The 23,710-nt window shown below is 36.1% G+C and overlaps 1 protein-coding gene across 1 annotated transcript; it reads right to left on the bottom strand.

Moving 5' to 3' along the window:
* Positions 1–16,690: 16,690 nt before the first annotated feature.
* LOC139429696 (uncharacterized) lies at positions 16,691–21,835 on the bottom strand. Its single transcript, XM_071195643.1, has one exon. It carries the CDS (start codon positions 21,833–21,835, stop codon positions 16,691–16,693), a length of 5,145 nt encoding a protein of 1,714 aa, XP_071051744.1.
* Between the last annotated feature and the right edge of the window lie 1,875 nt (positions 21,836–23,710).

The raw sequence follows: 23,710 nt of genomic DNA, 5'->3' as shown, positions 1-23,710 counted from the left end.
TAAGATATGAATTGTAGTCTCGTCAAAAACTATTTAACATACTCCCTAGTGCTATGATAATCCTTTATAAACTTGTAGATCTTGATCCTCTACCATTACCAAGGTAGAAAAGTTGATTCTACGCAAGACCAATATCGTGGTACACACCTATGGATTTTGATTATCAAGGACAAGCAATTTACAAAAATATCTAGCCTTTCAAAAATGATATACCAAGTCTATTCTAAAAGGGAAAATCAACTTATCACCAGCCTAAGGATTGTATCACATGATTACCAAATCAATGGACTTGTGACTTTAAATTGTCACGAATTGTGCACGACTCTCATTCACGCATATCTAGGAAATCACCAAGAACATCAAGAAACGTATCAGTTTCTGCAGTAGACGTATGCTTTCGCTACTACCATATAGAATATATCACTCTATTTGGCAATCTCTCTCTTGAAAAATCCAACTTCACGTATTCGTAATATAGTAATCAAAGCCCTCTTTTGAAAGTTTAGTGTTGCTAAGCTCATAGCCTTAGGCAGAATAGTTCGCATCACATCTTTGACAGGCATTGACACAATTCTCTGTATTCTATTTAGTAAATTCATCACCGCGACAACCATATATTTGAGGATTAAATTTAAAGGAACAAAATTAAATGCAGCTTCGATCACTTTATGCACATTCCAATTTAGTTTGGGCAATCGTTTCTACCATCAGTACAGGATGCCAAAATTCGCTGTCTGCATAGGTTATCTCCGAAACTAAAAGAAATAGAAAAAAGTAGCTTACATGTCTTGATCTAGTAATTATTTCATCCTCTGTCATGATCTCGTCTTCTGTTTTCATTCTATCGGCAAAAACTGAAAAATTTGAAATATCTCACGTATTACCAAAGGTAGAATATTATATTGAGTATATATTTTACCTGTTCTACGCAGATCCAGCAAAATATCAAAGAATGTGTTTTAACATAGTAAGATTAAAAAATGAGCAAAGACTTCCAGAAAAGATAAGTTGAGTTAGGTTAGTTTTGTTTACAAATGCAAATTAACTCTGAAAAAAATATTGGGTAATGTTAGGATAGATCAGTTTTCTTTTGAACCCCAATTACAGCGTGAAGGAATGTCGGTTTTCTTTGTATCCCAATTATAGCGTGAAGAAACTCTAATTACACCGTGAAGGAATGTTAAGACAGGTAGTTTTCTTTTGAAACCTCAATTAAAGCGTGAAGAAATCCCAATTAAAGCGCGAAGGAATGTTAGGATAGGTCAGTTTTCTTTTGAAACCCCATTAAAGCATGAAGGAATGTTAAGTCAGGTAGTTTTCTTTTGCAACCTCAATTAAAGCGTGAAGAAATGCCAATTAAAGCGTGAAGTAATGTTAGCATAGGTCAGTTTCCTTTTGAAATCCCAATTATAGCGTGAAGGAATGTCTATTTTCATTTGTACCCCAATTATAGCATGAAGACACTCCAATTAAAGCGTGAAGGAATGTTAAGACAGGTAGTTTTCTTTTGATTCTCCAATTAAAGCGTGACGTAATGTTATGATAGGTCAGTTTTGTTTGAACCCCAATTATAGCGTGAAGAAATCCAAATTATAGCGTGAAGGAATGTCGGTTTTCTTTTGAAACCTCAATTATAGCGTGAAGGCATGTTAGGATAGGTCAGTTTTGTTTACGGCTGTCAATCACATCGGAAAAGAATGTTTGGCAAGATTAATTTTTCATAATTTTCGAAATTTATTGTAAAATTTTAATCAGTTTTGTTATACTGGTAAAATACTCCATTTTTGGTAATAAGTGAGATATTTGCAAATTTTTCAGGTTTTGCCGATAAGGTGAAAACAAAAGACTTTAAGTATTCGGCATCAGCAGTTTCTATAAAACGAAATCATGAGATGTAAGCTATTTTTTTTTAGTTCTTGTAGCTTCGAAGGCTAGCCTATGCAGACAACGAATTTGGGACACCTCTACATAATTAATATGAAAATAATTGAATATGAGAAATTTCATTCATTTACTCTGGAATGATTGCAAATATAATGATAAAAATCTGTTGTTAAATGGTATTTTTTAAGACATGTAACTCATTTAGAAGATATATCGTCGGTATACAAGAGAATGTGACCAAGTCCAAAATTTTAGATTTTTAGGTTTCAATGCTCATGTACCGGAAATTCAATATTATTTTTCTGGAAAAAATGAACAAGTCCAAAAATGCCATAATAATGCTTATAATTTCAAATTCCATAATGACCAAGTCCATTTTGTAAAAACCTGTACAGGAGAAAATGACTAAGTGGACTTAGTCATGTTTTCTTGTCAATATTTTTATCTCTAGGATTTGACTTAAATTAAGACAGCCATGCATTATGCTTAACGAAAAAAAAAAAACGAGAGAAAAGATACAGAAATATGATGTGACAGACAGGGAAAAGAGAGCGACGTTTGAAGTTTAAACAGTTTATCATAACAATTATTACTTAAATAAAAATAAAATTGTGTTCTATGTTATTAGACTTAATCTTTGGTAACTATCTACACGTATTACAATAATTTTGTTTTTCGGATATTTAGTTTTAAAAAATAATAAGCTAATGCAATAATACCTTATTTTAGTGGCAAAATGAGTTGTTCAAAAAATTATTATAACAACGCACAAGAAATTATTAATGATCTTAGGGATGTTCCGGTAGAATTTGCTACTAATTCTAGTAATACAAGCCCTACGACTTTAATAATAAATGAACCACTAGTTAATCCTACGCAAGTTATAGAGAAACGCAGATGGGTAATAAAAAATCCTCAAGGAACAAAACGTGAGAAAAACAAGTTATTAAAAAAATCGTGTTTAGCGTATATTAATACTAAAGGCAAACAAATGCCTGCAAGGTCCCCTAGAAATGTAAATTGTGACAATTGCAGCTACAAATGTACAGAAGTATTTCCTGCAGATCGTCGACAAGATATCTGTAAACAGTATCACAGTCTATCCTATGACAGACAAAAGGACTTTATAATTAATATCGTTGCAACTTCTGAATGCCGAAGAAAACGAACGAGGGACTCTAGTAGACCTGCAAAAAATGTCTCTAAAATTTATACATTTGTTAAGAACGGAGAAAAGAAAAGAGTTTGTAAAAATTTTTACTTAAAAACCTTGTCGATAAGTCATGGACCGGTTGATTCTGCTATAATGAACATAGACACAAATGGAATAAATCATTCAATTCAAGATCGACGAGGAAAAAGTTTCCCAGGAAACAAGACTAAACCTGTCATTTTGAATGAGGTGAAGAGACATATAGAATCATTTTCTGTGATGGAATCACACTATTGTAGACGTGGAACTACACGGAAGTATCTTGACTCTACCTTATCCATTCTTAAAATGTATGAATTGTACAAAGATTTACAGATCAGCAATCAAAAGGATTTTGTTTCTCCAATAACATATAGGAGGCTGTTTTGTACGCAGTATAACTTATCTTTCTTCAAACCAAAGAAAGATCAATGTTTAAGAAGCTAAATCTATTGAAAAATCAGAAGAATTTCTTTCTCACATAAAGCGAAGGGATGATGCTAATAGAGCAAAAGATTTAGATAAACAAAGAGCAATTCATGACAAAACTTTTGTATCAGTAAGTTTTGACTTACAGAGTGTCCTGCAAATTCCATGCTCCGATGTTTCACCTCTTTACTACAGTCGAAAGCTATGTGCATACAATTTAGCAATTTATGAAGCAGCTCCACCAAATAAGGGATATTGTTACCTTTGGTCCGAAGTTGATGCCAACGAGGAAGTTGTGAAATAGGTACACCTTTATTGAAGTGGTTTAAAACTTTACCTGATACTGTAAAGAAGTGTCACTCTTTAGCGACACATGTGGCGGCCAAAACCGAAATAAATACATTGCGGCTCTTTTGTTGTTTGTAGTCAACCAGTTACCTATAGAGATTATTACACACAACTTTTTAGAAAAAGGTCACTCGCACATGGAGGCCGATTCGATGCATAGTGCAATTGAAAGTGCAAAAAAATACATTCCTGTATTTTGTCTTAATGATTGGAAGACAATTATGACACTAGCAAGATCCAAGAGAGGCAAAAATAAAACTTCTGGTGCCTACATTGTAGAGCAAATGACTTACCGTGACATTATTGACTTGAAAGCACTCAATACATCTATACTACAAAATACAATTCGGGATGAAGGGGGAGAAAAAATAGAATGGTTAAAGATCAAACAATTAAGGTACGAAAAAGAGAAAAAAAAGTTTATAATGTTCCGATACAACTATGATGAAGAGTATAAAATGTTTAACATTAAAGGCAAAGCAAAAGGTAGGCCCAGTAATAATATTCCAAAAGAAACTGAGGTAAAGAAATGTTATACTGAACCCTTGCTTATATCGATCAACAAGAAAAATGATTTAATTCAACTTTGCCGTAAGGGGGTAATTCCGATCGAATACCATGAAAGACAAGTGTCCAGAACCCTCACACAATGAATATAGTGATGAAGACATATGAAGTTGAAACTAGTTACTACTACTTGCTTAATTATAGTCTTTTTTAAGTTTAAATACATATTCTAGAATCTGCATTGTTCATAGAAACCATTACAAACCTATGCAGTTGAACAGAGTTACTGGTTTAGTATTTGCTTAAATTAATTATAGACTTTTTTAATTTAAAATACATATTCTAAAAACTATATTATTTATAAAAATCATTATAAACTAATCTCACGTAAAATAATTGATTTTATAATAAGAAGCAAAAATTAGAATACTAATAACTCAAAACCACTATCTGTGGACTTAGTCACTTTCTCTTGTATACCGACGATAAGTTCTGTTTTTTTATGCAGTATCTGGCCTATAAAGATCGGAACGTTAGTTTATCAAATACTGATCTAAATAAATAAGCCATGATGGTACTTTAAAGAAGTTTTGTGGCACATATTCTGGTACTTTAGTGTAGGTGATGTTAGATTGAAGTCCAGTGATAAAATGTTTACAAATTTTTATTGATTCCTCACTTGGATTTCATGATTGTAAGATGCTTCACGATGAGATTTATAATCCCTGTTTTGATATGAAAGTGGCCTTCGAGTTCTACATGTTTAATATTTATACACAATATTAGAGGGGAAGAGACAAATATGTTACATCTAAGTTGAGGTCTGTATTTGCACAGATAAGTTTTGCAAGACAAGTTAACAACTCATCAGCAGTTCAAGTATATGCTGAAAAAGACTAGTCGAAATACTAAGTATGTAGGGATGTAAATATTCTTGAGAAATACATTCTATAAGCAGTTGGTGAAATAAGATAATGTAACTTGTAAGAAAAACGATCAAAAATTATAGCTGAAAATGTAGGTCACAACAATGAGACGCGCCATTGATTTTATGTTTTTTACTCTGTAGAAACGATCAGTTTTGTATCGGATTTCGGATGTTAATTTCAATAAAACAATAGTGCACAGCGTCCGTGCAACGATTTACCAGTTCCATTAGCGCTCCAATTATGTAAAATGGCTGTAGTCAATAAACGTAAATCTCGTTTTCGGTACGTGCCGACTTCGGATAGCAAGCGAATTTAATTTTTCGAGCGATTTGCATGATTTTTTCCCTCGACGCGACGTCCCCTCTTACCGTTCACTCTCTCGAAGATTGAACGCAAATTGACTCCTGTTCCTAAAACCGGCGCGTTATTTAGTCTCAAATAGCACGCAACCCGTAACACCGTAACTGTCAAATTCTCATATCGAATAGAGTCAGCGTTGAGTTAACTGAAAGAGAACGTCCCATTTTCTCCGAAAATAGAGCACGCCGGTCGTAAATCTTTTATTACGTCGCGGCTTATGTCAATCAGGGCGCAAAACAGTCATTTATACTTGACGTGCCAACGCCGTAATGGCTCAATACCCGCCTAGGGAGGGACGTTTTCGCGAAAGTCTGCCATAAACCGAGAACCCGCGTACGGGACTCGGGCACAAATAGTTACGTTAACATTTCCTTCGTTATTACCACACAAATATCATCACGTTTTCGAAATGGTGGAGTCGTTATTAAATTGAATTACGGGCATACAGAGGGGGTTCTAAATAACGCGATGAAATGTTTAACTGGTATGTCGGTGTGCGTCACGGCGTTTGGATTAAAGTTATTAGCCCCCAGTGGGGACTATCACTGTGGTACACTAGGCTCAAACCATCAAGTCGCCCTCGTATTGACCTATTTCGTTATGAATACATGGTTGCCCACGACTCTGCCACTTTGAATTACGCACGTATGACGGGGTTAGCAATATTGAACTGACATATATCTCTAATCTTCGACAAATATTCACGTCAACTTACTGCTAATGATTACCTTCAAGGAAATATTTAACAGAGCATAAGAACATTTTAGGATGACGAAGTTGGAGAAACTTTTAAAGTCTCCGTTCATTATTACGATAAACCCCTTATCGATAAATACCTTCATAACTAACTACGCAGAACTTCTTCTCCTTTTTTGTCAGTCCTCTTAAAGTCCTTTTTCCTTGCTTTTTCCTCTCTATAAACTTTCGGGAGTCAAAAGATTCAGACAGAAGCCGCCGGCTTGATTCTATCGACGGCCCTTTTTTATTCGAGAATTGTGTTTCCGCTTTGTAAATTTAGTCTCTAAAACCTTTGAGGTAAATTCATCTTGCATTTTTTATAATACACGACATTTGTTATAACATAATTGAAATCTGATTATGATTGATTTTTATATGAACTTTATTACTGGGACTGGGATATTATTGTGTATTTTAATAAGTTAAAAGTGGATGCCAGAAGCTTTTATTCTTTTGTACCCAAGCAAACGTCGACTAATGGTCTGTAGAGAATGGGAACGAATTGCCGAGCGGTTAAATCAACATTCCTTTGTCTCTTCTCTTGCGTTTGTTTTAGCATGCTCGCAAGGGCCATCGTCCACGGAATGTAGTTATAACCAATTTATTTCATGCGCCACTTCTCACAGAGTTCCATTTCCGCGCCACCTAAATTTCTCTTGTATCTTTGAAGGAATATTCTTGTGTTCATTTTAATTTTTTTTTTAACATTTCATTTAACGTTTAATTTAGATTAACAAAATTATATTTGAATATTGGATAGATCATCTGTGAACAACTGAAATGGGGGTATACACCATTTTCTCCAAATAAGTGCCCAACTCGATTACTGCACGGTTGCTCGAACCGAGCTAAACTGAAACTATGTAATCGTGAGAGCGAGCTGGCACAGGTACAGCGCCAAACTTGAAAGCAATTTTCCTATGTTTGCATAGTTAGGATTGGAGGTTTCGGGAACCCAGCCATTTGCTACAAAGCGTTCAAATAGAGAACCTAATTTTGATACAAGTAATATTTGTTGTAATAAACCATGTTTGTGCTGACAATTTTTGCTGTCACTTCATTATGTTTATAGTACACTTCTGAAATGAAATTTCATTGTTCATTTTTAGTATGGTACACTGAAAGTGAGCAAGGGAACGGGTCGAACCCCCCGAACGAGGGCGGCGCACGCGAGCAGCGTTTAATTTACCGATACAGATCAGGGAGGTAAAAGTGCACGTCGCTCGCTGGAATTTAATATAAAGCTGCGGTGCGTCTGTATCGAATGGACGGGAACAACGTTGTCGCGGCCATTGTACGTTCGCATACAATGCCCGAGCGACCGATTCGTTTTATGCAATAAAAGTTTCGGTAACGTTGTTCATAGCAGCAATAGATTTTATTTTCGGAAAAATAACCTCTGCAGCAATTCGATTCACGTTCGCGCCGTCGGCGGCCGTGGCGGCCCTCTTCCACGGATATCGTAAAATGTCAACAATTCAACTTATATTCTGTCAACGGCACTCGCAAGCTTAAAGCACCACCCGTGGTCTCGAATCGCGACCGGAACTGCAGTGAGAGATAACGGAGATCGGATTACTTAATAACGATGCGCAAACGATTTTAAACCGTATGTTTTATATATTTACTTACTTGGCAGTTTATTAATACTGTAAAATCTCGACATAACGAACTAACACGAAGAAGAGAATGTCCGTTATAGCCAAAAGTCCATTATATAAAAAAAATTTCAATTTGCATTTTAAATTAATAAATAACACTAATCGACAAACTTTTTGCCACAAGGATTCTAAATGTTAATACTTTACTACATATCGAGCAACTCAGATTGAACAGCAACTGACGAAGAGCCAAGCTGGACAACAGAAGACATTTTCTTCTTCGCTTCCGCAGAGAAGGTGTCATCCCCAATCACATTAGCAACGGGTCTAAGAACATCATCTCTCTTTTGGATGACTCGAGAAGCAGGATTAATGAAGAGATCCATCGTTTTAACAATAGGTTAGCGAGTAGAATTATTATTCGAAATTAAAATTACCTTCCGTAACTTAAAATTTTACCCCCCGAAATGTTAAGGGAATTTAACAATAGATTGAATAAGAAATTCACTCAAATATTCAATAGAGTGAAGAACGTTAATACTAATAAGTTTAATAGTCTAAAACTCAAATCCCCCATTAATATTTGTAATAATAGTAATAATATAATTGGTTAATATAACCTTACGAAAGTTGAACCTCCTACAAATGTAAAGTTTCTTTCATTGGAACCCAAATTCTGCTTGCCGGGTGATATCGAACATTCAAAAGAAGTCTCTAAGTTCTCCGATTACGATCTAGTAAGAGGAGGCATCACCAATATACTTACTAACTTTGTTAGAGGTGCTACATCCTTTTCTCAAACTGATAAATTTATACTAAATTTAGAAAGGGAGACATCTAGGTTCCTAAAAAATTGTGATCAGATCCACTCATTATTACACCTGCTGCTAAAGGTTAATGCACGGTTGCCATATCCAAATCCATATATACCTTCAAAAAGCCATGGTGCTCCTCTCTGATGATACTACTTATAAGAACCTCCCTAGGGATCCCACAACCACCACCCAAACAAAAAATAACAAATTTATATAGAAGCTGAAGGAATTGCAGTGTATTGACACTAGGACTGCAAAAACTTTAACGTGCCATAATGGTGTTACCCCTAAGTTTTATGGCCTACCAAAGGTCCACAAAGAGGATTGTCCCCTCAGGTCTATCATCTCTTTTGTTGGCTCCCCCACTTATGCCTTGTCTAAACACTTGGCTGACATTCTCTCTATTGCCTTCAGTAACTGGACCAGTCTCAACATACAGGACTCATACACTTTCGTAGAGGAGGTTGCTAAGATTAAGCTCCCGATTGTCCATGTTTTGGTTTCATTGGACGTGATTTCCCTATTTACCAACATTCCTATGGACTTGGTTACTGACATTATAAGCAGAGAATGGGACACACCCCCATGGAAAAAAATCTCTTTATGGAAATTATCCAATTTCTGTTCACTTTCTCATTTTCCTCTCACCAATGGGCAACCCCTATATAGATATTAGCTCAGATTGTAATAGATGATTTGATTATCAACTCCATCTTCAAACTTAACTTTAGATTTCCCTTTATCTACAAATATGTGGACGACATTATCTGCTCCATCCCCTCCGATGCCCTCGATGTGGTATTGGATACCTTTAATATTTACAATGAAAGGCTTCAATTCACTATGGAAACTGAGTCCTCTAAGTCAGTGCCCTTCCTAGACTGTCTGGTCATTCGGGATGATGATAGGTCGATCTGTACTGATTGGTACAGAAAAAAAAAACGCACTGGAAGATATATTAACTTTTATTCTAATCATCCGTTACACCAAAAAATGAATACGGTTGTTGCCATGAGGGATATAATCAAGAAGATTTGTCATTGTGGTTGCTCTCAAATATGTTCTGCAACAATTGCTTTCCCAGACCACTGGTAAATAAGCTTCTGTATACTACCCCCAGGAAACTTGACACATCCCTAATGAGTCCCCCGATAAATGGCGAGAGACCCAACTTCTCACTTCTATCTTTTATTGCTCAACTGATCCCTAGGTTGACCAAATTACTACATACCGACCATGTAAAGATAGCGAAATTTAATTACAGACCTCTGAAGTGCAACTTCTGCAATCTGAAGGATCCCACCACCATGAATCTTAAATCGAATGTTATCTATAGAATCCCCTGTGGTGTTTGCCCTGCTTGCTATGTGGGGACTACTTCACAATACATCAAAAAAAGAGTCCAGCAGCACGAAGCTGACTGTAAAAATCTTTGGGCCAACAAATCGGCGTTGGTCAATCATCATATTGATACAGGCCACAGATTCGATTTCAATGATACGTCCATCCTGTTTCAAGAAAATAACATCAAAAAGCGTCTTTTCCTTGAAATGGTCTCCATAAACCAAGAGGCAATGTTTGTGAACTCAAGAACGGACATCCAAAACCTCAGTATTATATAAATATAATAAACATCTACTATCGATGAGGGATGAAGTGCGTTGTGTTCAGATCTCCGAAACCTTGTTTTAGGGTGCTTATTCGCATATAGTACACTGCATCCTTAACGTTCTGCAAAATTGGTGTATGTTTATAGACTCTTGAAAAACCAATTTACAAGCTGTACTGTTGCATAATGGAAATAGATTTCCTCTGTTCCGGTAGCACATGGTTCCGATATGAACGAAAACGTGAAATTGGTGTAGCAAGAAAGATTAGCCAAAGTATCTCACTACTGGAACAAAAAAAAAAATTCAACCCCAAGTACTCTGGTGGGCTCTTGTCGAGTCTAGCAGAGAGTACTTTGACCACCATTACATATAAAACTAAGTTTGATAAAAAAAATTTGTCAAAGCCATGGAACGCAACCATTCAGGTTTTATGTATGTTGTCTTTTTATCGCCGTTTTTTCAACAAGTTGAACCATACTCCTGCTGATCATCAAATTAGAATCATATGATCTGTTATTCAATATTGAAAACAAAATCGAAGTTATTGCAAGTCTGTGAGAGAAAATATGTGCATCGAAAAAAGTGAGGTTGTGCTATTTTGTTAGGTGTTCGTTTTATGCCAAATATTTTAGTTCTAGCTGGTGAGTTAGTAATGATAAGTGAACATTCTCTCTAGAACGTGAAGAAAGTATTTTCATAAAGGCACAATTATTTGGTTTCACTCTAAATGACGTCAGAACTTTGGCATCAATCAGAACAAGAAAAAATGGTAAATCCTGGTTATATGGTTTGTTGTTGATTTATTTAGAAACGGCAAAACCAATGCGAAACTGTAAAAGAAGAAATCATTAAAAATCTGCTTTGGCAAAAAGTTATCGAAGATCAAACACCATAAGTATCTTGTTTTACCCAACACTTTCCTACTTAAAAGAAAAGTTTCCTAAAGTTAGTGATGCTAAAATAAAGGAAGGAATTTTCTTCGAACCTCAGGATCAGGGAATTGTTCAAAAATAAGAGTTTCGGGTTTAGCCTTGCGTCTCTTAAGACGGCTAAGCCCAAATATTTCTAGTTCCAGGTATTGTGTTAGTTCTAGTTTTAGTCCAATGAAAAATATTCAACGTGAATAACAACTAAAACTAGAACTAATAACTACCATAAGAACTAACACAACACCTAGAACTACTAGAAACATGCGGGTTTAGCCGTCTTAAGAGACGTAGTCGTACGTCTCACGAATAAACACGAATATTTCCGTTATATCGAGATTTTACTGTATTTTTCGTTGAGTGATTGTAATAAAGATTAATTTTTCATTTATGATTAAACGAATTTACGCGTTTGTTAGTTCACTTTACATTTGTACACGCATGTTTATTTTCAAAATAGTAACCACGATGGACACATTTGGTAGGCGATAAATAACAGACCACTGCTATTTTCATTAATTACTTGAATAGGAGCCAAAATTAATAACAATTAGATCCTGTACACCCCCACCCTCCATTTCTGACGCAATGTTAAATTTACCGAATCGCGTTAAAGCACGTGTTGTCCAATTTGCAATATTTGCCCGAGCAGTGTTGTTATTGTTTCCATTTAAAATTGTTGTGTTCTGTTTGATATTCTTCCTATTTTCTGTTTATTTCTACCCTTTTACAGTATATAAGGTAATAATTTAACGTTCGGTTGGTAAACCGCGCTTATTCAGCCCTCTGCAGGCCATAAAGGCGGCATTAAATTTATAAAAGAGCTCGAATCGGGCAATAGCCTTGTATAGGTACCCTGAAAATGTACGCCGCAGGCAATTTCAGATTAATATAAGGAAGGCCGCACCGCGGAACGGTTCGCATTAAACTTAAACCGGGTACGCGAGACGAATTTTAAGTCATTGAATTATATTCGGAACTCATTCTCCCTTTATTCCTTAAAAGGTTACCTGCGAATTCCGTCCGTATTTACCGATAATAGCCAATTCGAGAAGAGGCGTAAACGGGATCGATAGTGCACTTTTATGTTCACGAACATTCCTTATATCTTCTCGGTAATTTCGCGGATAACTTAAACAGTGCGAGAGACGACTGAAGAATCCATATTTTCCGGATTTATCATCTCGGCAATAACCGACTTCTTTTCTCGTTTCTTCTCTTCGACAAGGCGAAAGTGAGCCTCCCCCGACGAGCTGGGAATGATATCGCTTCAATTTCCGAGCCGTTATTTGCTTTTCGAAAACGTATTATATGTTATGTCGCGGCAACACTCAACGGAAGCCAAGTGGATATCCTTTATTTGGATTATTTCACAATCTTCAATTTCAAGGATAACTAAAGTAAATAAAAAAATAATGATTTTTTTAGACTTGGTTATATTTAAATAAAATAGTAGTCGATATTGTACTTGTTACAATTATTGCCAGAAGGTCAGCAGTGACATCTAGGAAAGAAGTCTTTTTTTAAGCACAACTTTTGTTGGTTTAGATTAAGCTCGATTTTATTATGCGACTTGCTCATATCATATTATTATCTCTGCTTATATCATATACATATTTCGTTTAAAATTGATTTTGAAATGAACCCCAAAGTTAGAAGCCGGAAACTTCACAGCACCAATTTAAACTTGTTTAAGAGATGTGATGACGTAGTAACGCAATGATGATCCTTGGCATTATTATCTCCTGCTCCCACATGTAATTTATTGCCATAATTAACCATAAGTTTAGAACGCCTAAAAGATAAAACTCTAGTTGGCCCGAATACAGTTCAAACAATTATACTATCAGCTGTAGAATTTCCGGTTTCATTATCTCTCCGTGATGATTTTTGGTCTAGTAAGATTAACTAGGAGCGTTGTTTTGTATTTATTTTGCTAATCTTTCCGAAGAACGATTTGAATTACTTCTTATGTTTCTACTGCAGGTGATTTACTTGATAAACATTCATCAGCTGGAAGTTTGAAGCTGGAAGTCAGCAAGGAACTCTATAATCGGTACTTTTAACCCTTGATATACGATATAATGTATTTCCAATAGCTCTTTCAACTCCTGTTTTACTTCTAAACCAGAAGCTTCAGTACACGAACCTAAATCATCGTGGTTTAAAAACTGCGTTCCGATTTTTTTACTGCTGTTTAATTACACTTAAGTTGTAATTAAATTTAGGGTTGTAAACAAGAACATTGGAAGGTACAAGATATTCTTAAGAAAACCAATCATTAATACATATTTGAAACGTATTAGAAATTGTACATCGTCATTGAAGTATGATGGAACATTAAAAATTTAAAAGCACAAGAGTTCAGCATAGCTGAAAATAAATATTGAAAAATATCTAGTATGCTAAAAAGATACTTTGGCAGAATGTAAAGTTTGCTGAACAGGAATATTGGCAGAATACAAAGCTTGCTGAAAAGGAATTAGTTTAGGGAATTTGAAAAAAGTTGTTTATTTATATGTTAGAAAAGTGTTCTGGAAATTGAAGAATAGAAGTAAAAGTTGGAGTTCGCTGAATAGCAACAGATGCAAAATGTGGAGAGAACTGTAACAGATACACAATACAAAGCCTGTTAAACAAGGATGAAGATGGAGAATGATTACATGAAACCCATGCCAATGAAAGAAAATTTTCAAGAAATTACAGGTTTTGGATATATGAAGAACAGAACAAAGAAGTACAAAGCAGATCAGTTAAAGAGGAATAAATCCACAATGTAAAATGTATATCTGAGTCCTCGTACTCAAGGATATCTGGTAATTGGTATGATTTTGTAAATTGAGTTGGTATTAGTCAAGTATTTTCATCTTTCTTGGATACTACCTTGACTACCTCGACCGTTCGTCAGCTAAAGATGATATTGTTTCTGTTTGTGGTAAGAAAGGAAAGTAATTTGTAGAAGCCTGGCATAAGCCTCATTCCTTGGTAAAAAAACTTATCAAACAGGATAACAGAAATCAACATTAGGTACTGAATGTATAAAGATGTGACCCAACCCAAATACACTCATCCAAACCAACGATTGATGAGTGAAAGCACTCTGTTGTCTAACTCCACCGTTTCTGATCTCGTATTGTTACATATGCAATATTTGTGGAAATGTCGCCCTTGACACTAAAAGCGGGTGGCGATTGTTTTCCGAAAGTTCTGGCATTTGCAGATTGCTATTTTAGTAGTATCAGATCCCGTCAGTGCTGGCGGCCAGTCTAGGTGGGCATGTGAAGTGCCTCCTGTTTTTTGGTAACATTGAGACATTGTTGGACTCAATTTAACTTACGATTGACTACCGCATACTACTTAAAACTAATTTGGCACTGTAACAAAAATTGCTGTTGCAGCCTCTCTTAATGATAACCAAATTGATTGCAAGTTTATTAGCGTTGATCAAGCAAACTCAATACCTGGTTACTGTACTATATTTAAAACAAAAATATTTGCAACTTATTATAAGTGCTAAGAATCTTCTAAAAGGAGGGTTGAAAAAACTTCCTGAGCGGTGCAAGATTTGAAAACTGTGTCGATTTTGTTTTATAGTTAAAAACACTTGTCGCACTTCGTGATTTAGATGATGTATCCAAGATTTGGATACATAGTATATAATAAAGAATAAACCTTTTGCACAAGGTTTAATCACTTTTTCTGCTATCATATAAGCTTCGCCTTGTTTAGCTACGCGCCAACTAATTAAATATGATGCTTTTAGTACATTTTTATTATCATCACGAACATACCTTCCAAATGTATTTCTTTTCTGATTTAGTTCAATACATTTTCTTTTAAGACATTCGCTTTTACCTTTCAAAGTCGGATGTTTAGTTTCCAAATAAAGCTTTAACTTTGCAGGATTTAAACTGCTGTTGTTCATTAGTTGTTCATATATTACACAAAACCCATTTAGCTCATATTTATCGCCAATCCAAGTAAATCCAATATTCATATAGTCTTCAACATACTTTCGTTTTTTCCAGCTTGTTAATCCGGACTTATTTTCTTCTCCACTGTTATCCGTTGGGTTTAAGGTTGGCGAAAAACTGGTCGAACATGAAACTACGTCAAGAACTGTAGCATTGACTCGTAGAGCCCCTAAACCGTTTGAGTGGAACCCTAGGGTTCCGCGGAACACAGGTTGAAGAACACTGACCTAAGAGAAGTCAAATGGATATTCTTTATATACAGGGTGTTCATTTCAAAACTTTCCACCTCAATTTCTGTAAATCCGGAAGTTTAAAAAGAAAATCGCTGAAATAGGAAAAGAATAAAACCAAGGGGGACAACTTTTTATGCAAAAATTGACTCACTCACTTCAACCCCCCGCCGCCAGAAACCAACCCCTTAAAAATCTTAAATGGAAAGGGGTGTCAAGTGATACCTCATTTTAAAGGACTTTTAAAGTACTACATGTTAGTATTTATTTTTTTTAAATTGATCGATTCGTTTTCGAAATTTTTGCGAAAATCTTTGTTTTGTATTTCCCGCTTTAATTAATATTAAAAACTTTAATCACCTTCTTAAAAGCAAGAATAAGTAATCTTTTATTGTTAATTTATAAAATTAAATTACCATGTTCGTTTTTACAACGACCATTAAACCTTTATTATTTCGGAGCAATCCGAAATATTTAAGACAACTAAACACGTATAATTATGAATTAAACTAAATTTTATTGAAAGTATTTTACATTAAACCTGTATGAAAATTACTCTTGACTCGAATGGCCAAAAAAGGAAAAAAAGAGATGTAATTTTTCTCTTTCTATAAACGAGTTATAGGCAGGCTCACAGTGCGAGAAAAGAATAAAATAAAAGTGCAATTCTAAACATAAGTTTATTTGGTTATTACTTAAACAACTTTGTGTTATCCACTTAACAAAGTTATTTAAATAAAACAGCAATAATGGTTTACAGTTTGCAGGAAAGGATTGAAATTGTATTAATGTATGGATCCCAAAATGAATGTGCTCGACGAACTGCCGCAGTTTTTACTGAAAGGCATCCAGATCATGAAGAAATTCACTCAGACTGGGTCCGTTGCCAACATAAAACATAATGAGTCGAGAGTTTTGAATGAAACCGCTCAAATAGGTATTTCGGTATTGTTTCGTAGCTCAAGTTGGTTAGGTTCTTTTTAAACACTCCCTTTCGTTTCTTTTACTTTATTAATCGTTAACAAAATAAAGATACACTTCTAAAAACACTGCTCAGCTCTACGCTTATTATATACGTCTGCTATATGAACAACACACACACGGAATGTGTATCACGCACGCGTCGCCCAGCGGTACGGTGGGATGCCTAAACGCTCGGCGCTTCCCTCTCCCCAACATACTCCCCCGCCTTGGAATGTTCCATTTCAACACTCTGTTTAGGAAGTGGGCAGACATCAGTTGCTGCTCTGACGTAGGTTTTTCCTTGCACCAGAACGGTCACTACTCTTCTTCGCTTGTCGCTGCCGGGATGAAATTTGAGGATTCGTCCCAGTGGCCAATGTTGAGATGGTGAATTTACTTGCCTTACCAACACGATGTCACCCACATCCAATTGTGCGGTATCCTTGGCCCATTTCCCTCTTTGTTGCAAAGTGGTGAGATAGTCTCGCTGAAACTGCTTCCAAAACAGTTGCTGAAGACGTTTTAATTTTTCATAACTTCGTAATCGGTTTGGCAGTTCGTCTGATATATCCACCTCAGGAATCGCGTTAATTGGGCGACCGATCAAGAAATGACCAGGAGTTAAAGGTTGGAAATCGTTGGGATCGGTTGAAAGCGGATATAAAGGTCTGGAGTTTAGGATACCTTCTATTTGACACAATAATGTCGTAAATTCTTCGATCGTTAATGTAGCTCCGGATGTTACTCTTTTAAAATGCCGTTTAAATGATTTTACCGCTGCTTCATGCAAGCCACCAAAATGTGGAGCACGTGGAGGCATAAATTTCCAAGTTATAGAATGCATAGTCAAGAAGCCATTTATTAAATCATCCCGAAAGAATGTTGTAATGGCTCTGTAAGCTAATTTTAATTCTTTATCAGCAGCCACAAACGTTCTGGCGTTATCTGAATAAAGCTGCTGTGGGAGACCGCGCCTCGCGACGAATCGTTTTAAGGAATTTAAGAATGTCTTACAGGTCAAATCCGAAAGGAGTTCCAAGTGAACAGCCTTTGTTGAGAAGCAAACGAAAACACAAACATACATTTTCAGCATTCGTCTGCCGCGGTATTTAGTTTCTTTAACCTCAAAAGGACCAGCGAAATCCAGTGAAGTGCATTGAAAAGGTAAGGTTATCGCTGTTCTAGTTTCAGGTAAGTTTGCCATTTTTAATTGAACATGTTTCGGCGAGTATTTATAACATACAATGCAACTTTGTAGGACACGTCTAACGGTATTCCTCCCAGATATTGGCCAAAAGGACTGTCGAATAGCAGCCAAAGTGGTTGACGCTCCTGCATGAAAATGCCTATTGTGCTCTTGCCAGACAATTAATCTCGTTAATGGGCAGTCTTTTGGTAAAAGTATTGGATGCTTAAAATCATACGGTATGTCAGCATTTTTTAATCTACCACCAACGCGTAATATGTTATTGGAATCAAGAAAAGGTGACAATGACCTTAATTTACTCGACGTGGACAATCCACCCTTTGTGTTCAGTTCATTTATATCGGAGCTAAACTCACGCTGTGCCAACAATATAATTTTTATAAATGCTTTATTTATTTCATCAGAATCTAGGGGTCCAAATTTTCTAACATTACATGGCTGTGATGCGTTTTGTTTAAATCTCATTACGTATGCCATCACTCTTTTTAATTTGTTGAGTGATGAAAACTTAGTCAACAAATCATCTGTTCGTTCACAAGTAAGTGTAACTGCTTGCCTCCTTTCTTCTTTAGTTTCGGTTGTATCAACATCATAATCTACCTTCCAGGTTTCAGGAGAATCATACAGGAATTTTGGACCACTCCACCATATAGATTCATTTAATTTGCTTATGTCATTAATGCGTGTTGGAATATCGGCAGGATTTTCTCTTCCTGCGACATGGTACCAATCAGTAATCTTGCTGAGGGCTTGTATCTTGGCCACTCTATTCGCAACAAATACCTTCCACCTTGTCGGATTTCCGTTAAGCCAGTTTAGTACTATTGTCGAATCAGTGAAATAAAATAGTTTGGAAATGTTATAGTCTAGATCATTTTTTATACGGTTTACCAATTTGACTAATAGTAATGCACCGCATAATTCCAAACGTGGGATTGAAATTTTTTTCAATGGTGCTACTCTCGTTTTAGAACAGAGTAGAGAAATATTTATGCTACCATCATCCGTAACGCATCTCACATAAACGGCCGCTGCATATGCTTTCTCGCTACTATCGCAAAATGCACAAAGTTGAACATCCACAGGCTTGTTCACAAGTACTCGTCGAGGAATGGAAATTTCCGAGACGGAAAGCAATTGCCCCTTTAAACGGTTCCAAGCATCAACAATAAACTGCGGTAAATCGTCATCCCAGTCCAACCTCATTATCCACAGTTGCTGTACAAATACCTTTGTTTGAGTCGTAATAGGTGTTACCAATCCCAAAGGATCAAATATCTTGGAAACACTTGCTAGAATAGTTCTCTTTGTCACTCTTTCAGTTGGTTTGATACTTGCGTTAATAATAAATCGTAGAGTGTCATCTGATGAAGACCAAATAACACCTAAAGTTTTGTTATCTGTCTCGTCTTTAATTAAATGTTTATCATTAGCATTTGTACTTGTACATTTCTTTAAGATCTCCATACAATTGCTTCCCCATTTTCTTAAATTGAACCCTCCACTGGTTAGTATTTTGGATATTTCTTCTTGAAGCTCTAAACCGTCTTCTAATGTGTCACAACCTGTGATAAGATCATCCACGTACATATCCTTTATTATTGCTCTTGCTGCCAAAGAATGCTTATTCAAGTTTGAGTTAGCCAAGTCTGTCAAACACCTAGTAGTTAAGAATGTTGCTGGTGCAGTTCCGTAAGTAACAGTACATAATTTGTATACTCCAATTTTGTCCGTAGGTTCGTTTCTCCAAAGGATGCGCTGAAAATCGCAATGATTCTCACAAATTCGTACCTGGCGAAACATTTTCTCGATGTCAGCAATCAAAGCTATTTTGTGTTTTCTAAATCGTAACAATATCGAAAATAACTCGCTCTGTATTGTGGGTCCTACCAATAACGTTTCGTTTAATGATAATTTACCTGGAGTTTTTGAAGAGGCGTCGAATACAACTCTAAGTTTAGTTGTGGAGCTGGATGTTTTAAAAACCGGGTGATGGGGAATGTAATACGAATTTTCTCCTTTAAGCTCCTCCAAATTGTCACTATTTAAATCAGTAATTCTACTCATATGCCCCAACCTTTCATATTCTCCCATAAACCGTTTGTATTCTTCCTTCAGAATAGCATTGCGACCCAATCTTTTCTCCAAGCCTTGGAATCTATTTAATGTTTCTGCTAGGTTGTTTCCCAACTGTTCCATCTTTTCGTTAAAGGGCAATCGCACCGTATAACGTCCATTTTCATCTCTTGTGGTAGATTCAACAAATTTTTGTTCGCATTGCTCCTCTTCTAAAGACAGCACTCGTTCAGAAGGACATTCATCTAAACTCCAAAATCGTTGCAACTGATTATGCAAGTCTACCGGGTTACTTACACTTAAATGGCAAGTGTTCATTGTTTCGCGGTCTAGGTGTAATCGGCCAGTTATCAACCACCCAAACCTGGTTTCTCTTAATACAGGACTGTTCCTTCCCAGAGTTATCTTCCCATTAAGAAGTAGCTCATAGAAAATCTCAGCACCAATCAGCAAATCGATATCACCTGGTGTATGCCAATTTCGATCAGCTAATTTCACACCCTTAGGAATTTTTAGATCTTGTTCATTTAGCTTTATGGTAGGAATTTTTTCAGTGATACGATTCAATATCAAAAACTGTAGGTTCACTTGATAACTAGTGTATTTTGCTTGTATGGTCAAGTTTGTTTGTTTGGATACCTGAGAGGTAACTCCATTCACACTGGCTATTGTTATTGGGTCTATGGTTGTCTCAGTGACGTTCAGTTTTCTCGTGAATGCCTTCGTAACATAATTGGTATCGCTTCCGTTGTCAATAAGTGCACGTGCTTCAACCAATTCATTTCCGTTTTTTATGTAGACCGTGGCAGTCGATAAAATGACATAAGTTCCTCTGTTAACAGCATGAGAGGTAACGGCTGTCCTTGGGGCTTCACTGTTCTCATTTTCCAAATGGAGTAAGGTGTGATGTCGCTTACTACATTTGAAGCAATTTCGCTTCGATTTGCATTGCTGTACAGTATGATTTAAGTTTAAACAATTTGTACACAGTTTTAAATCCTTTGCTAATCGTATTCTATCAATAATAGCCCTCTTAAGGAAAATTTCGCATTGAAAAATGCTATGGGAGGCCTTGCATTGAACGCAACTAATTTTCGTAGCTGTGACGTTTGTTATCGCACGTTGTTTGTAGGGTTTGGAATAGTCCTTGTCTAAAGTTTTATTCGACTGAGCAATAGTTTCCAAAATTTGGCATCGATTTTTGATAAAATCCGTAAATTCGTTTAAATTGGGAATATCCTGTGATACTGATTGTTCCCATAAACGACGCGTGTTATTATCGAGTTTTTTCGTTAATAAATAGACCATTGGAACATCCCAATGTTCTACCGGTAATTTTAAAGCTTTTAGCGCTCGAAAATGCTTCAAAAAACCGTCTAAGAATTGTCTCAATGACTTCGGTGCATCTTTTATTACGTTTTCCAACTCGAAAATTCCGCGAACGTGGCTGTTAACAATGATTTTCTTGTTTTCGAATCTTTCGTTTAATAACTCTAAAGCGACAGGATAATTTTCACTTGAAACTTCTAATGATTGTACTACTTCTGCTGCGGCATCTTTCAAAGATGATACAAGATAAATAAATTTTTGCACTTCAGAGAGCTTATTGTTCTCGTGAACCAATGCGTTGAAGGAATCTTTAAATTTGTACCAATCTTCATAGTTACCGTTAAATTCAGGTAAATTTATTGTTGGCAAACGTACGTTATTTGTATCTAAATTACTGGCAAAGTTGTTGTTAAATGTTGACGTGCTCGTATTAGCTGATAATTGTACCGTTTTTTGTAATATTTCCTTAGCTTTGCTGACGTTTTTGTAGTACGCATGCTCAAACTCGACCCGCTCGCGTTCGTTATTAGGTTCATCGACCTTTAATTCCTCGATTTGATCTTGTATTATTTCGTATTCGGAAAGTACCTTTAGGTGGTTTTCCAAACGTATTTCTAACTCCGTAGCACGTGTTTCGTCCGTGCTAGCTATGAAGTTAGCAAATCGTGTTAAGGATGCTTTTAACACAGCACGTTTTCTAACTAGTTGATCCGCCATTACAATGATAACAGTAACATTAATCGTCGAATGAAGGTTTTTATTTTTTATTTAGGATTAGGAAAGTTTAGGAAGATCGGTACTTACTGTGCCGCCCCCGTGGTTCTAGACAGTTGTCGCCTTTTGTTGTCTTCTCTCCGTTCTCGAACGCCTCGCGTTCCGTGTCGTTTGCTGAAGGTAATCTTCAACAATCCTGCTCGAAGGACCAATGTTTCGTAGCTCAAGTTGGTTAGGTTCTTTTTAAACACTCCCTTTCGTTTCTTTTACTTTATTAATCGTTAACAAAATAAAGATACACTTCTAAAAACACTGCTCAGCTCTACGCTTATTATATACGTCTGCTATATGAACAACACACACACGGAATGTGTATCACGCACGCGTCGCCCAGCGGTACGGTGGGATGCCTAAACGCTCGGCGCTTCCCTCTCCCCAACAGGTATCAACCCCAATACTTCATTGCGTCAGGTATCTCGTGCAACTGGTATATCCTTGGGTTCTGTTCATAAAGTAGTAAAACTTCACAAATTCCATCCTTATAAATTGAAAATACATCAAGAGCTAACTGAAGACGATTTTGACAGGAGAATACAGTTTTGTGAAGAAGTGACCACTATTATTAATAATAACAACGTTTTTGTGAAAAATATCTGCTTTAGTGATGAATGCACTTTTTCTTTAAATGGATTTGTAAATAAACATAACTGCAGATATTGGAGTAATGAAAACCCTCATCTGACTGTAGAAGGGCATACACAATATCCTGAAAAAGTTAATGTATGGGCCGGCATTTTGGGAGACCAAGTGATTGGTCCAGTGTTTATCGATGGAAATTTAAACGGCGAAGTGTACTTGGATATGTTAGAAAATACTATCAATCCACTAATTACGAAAGCTCTCGAGAATCAGTTGGATAGAGAAGAAAATGCCTTACTTGATGAGAATGAATTACATTTTCAACAAGACGGAGCTCCTCCTCACTATGTTCTCCCAGTACGACAGTGGTTAGATAATACGTTTCCAAACAGATGGATAGGACGAAGAGGTCCTATAGAATGGCCAGCCAGATCACCAGATTTGACGCCATTAGACTTTTTTTATGGGGTCATTTAAAGTCTGTTGTATTTACCCCTCAACCTCAAAATTTAGAAGAACTTCGTCAGAGAATTACTGCAGCTTGCCGTGGAATTCAAAGGGAAGTTTTTGAAAATGTGCGCCGTAGTTTTGAACAACGGTTGTACCATTGTTTAGCTAATAACGGACAAAAAGTTTTTGTACATAATTAAATAACTGAAAATAAAATAGAACGTTTCAAGCAGTTAAAAGTTGTTTAAGTAATAACCAAATAAACCTAAAAGAAAAGAAAAATGAAACAGAAATCGTTTTTACTATACTCTGTTTTTAAACCAGGAGGAGTATTTTAAATTTGTCACCAGATTGACCTTGCACGTGATTGGTTGAATGCGAGGAAGGTTCACACACAGGCAATTTTGAATTTTGATTTTGAATTTGAAGGTTAGGTAATTGATAATTCGACAGTTTCGTGTCATTATTGTATATTTTGTGTTCTTAAACCCTTTTTTATTATACAGGGTGATTCATAAGTAATGGGCCAAATTGTAAATGTACGTTCAGGAGGCCAAAATAATAATATTTTCATTAACAATAATGGGTCTTAGTCTGCTCCTTACTGAGATACAGGATGTTAAAGCGAAAAAAATAAAATAGATTTTTGTTAATAGATCAGCTACTTTTCTACATAATGACTCATAGTTGACTTATAGTTTTTGTAAGGGTAAACAATAATGTGTGAGAGGATTTGAGTTAACTCGTAGATGTCGCCACATGCGCCATATGTATTATGAAACGTCAATG

This window comes from Onthophagus taurus, chromosome 1 (genome assembly GCF_036711975.1).
Source record: "Onthophagus taurus isolate NC chromosome 1, IU_Otau_3.0, whole genome shotgun sequence".
In the NCBI taxonomy this organism is placed as follows: domain Eukaryota; kingdom Metazoa; phylum Arthropoda; class Insecta; order Coleoptera; family Scarabaeidae; genus Onthophagus; species Onthophagus taurus.
Note: the sequence above shows the minus strand (reverse complement) of the source record. Positions and strands in the feature narration are given on the sequence as shown.

Coding starts and splice junctions, on each gene's coding strand:
- LOC139429696 (XM_071195643.1), bottom strand. CDS start 21,835: ATGGCGGATCAACTAGTTAGAAAACGTGCTGTGTTAAAAGCATCCTTA.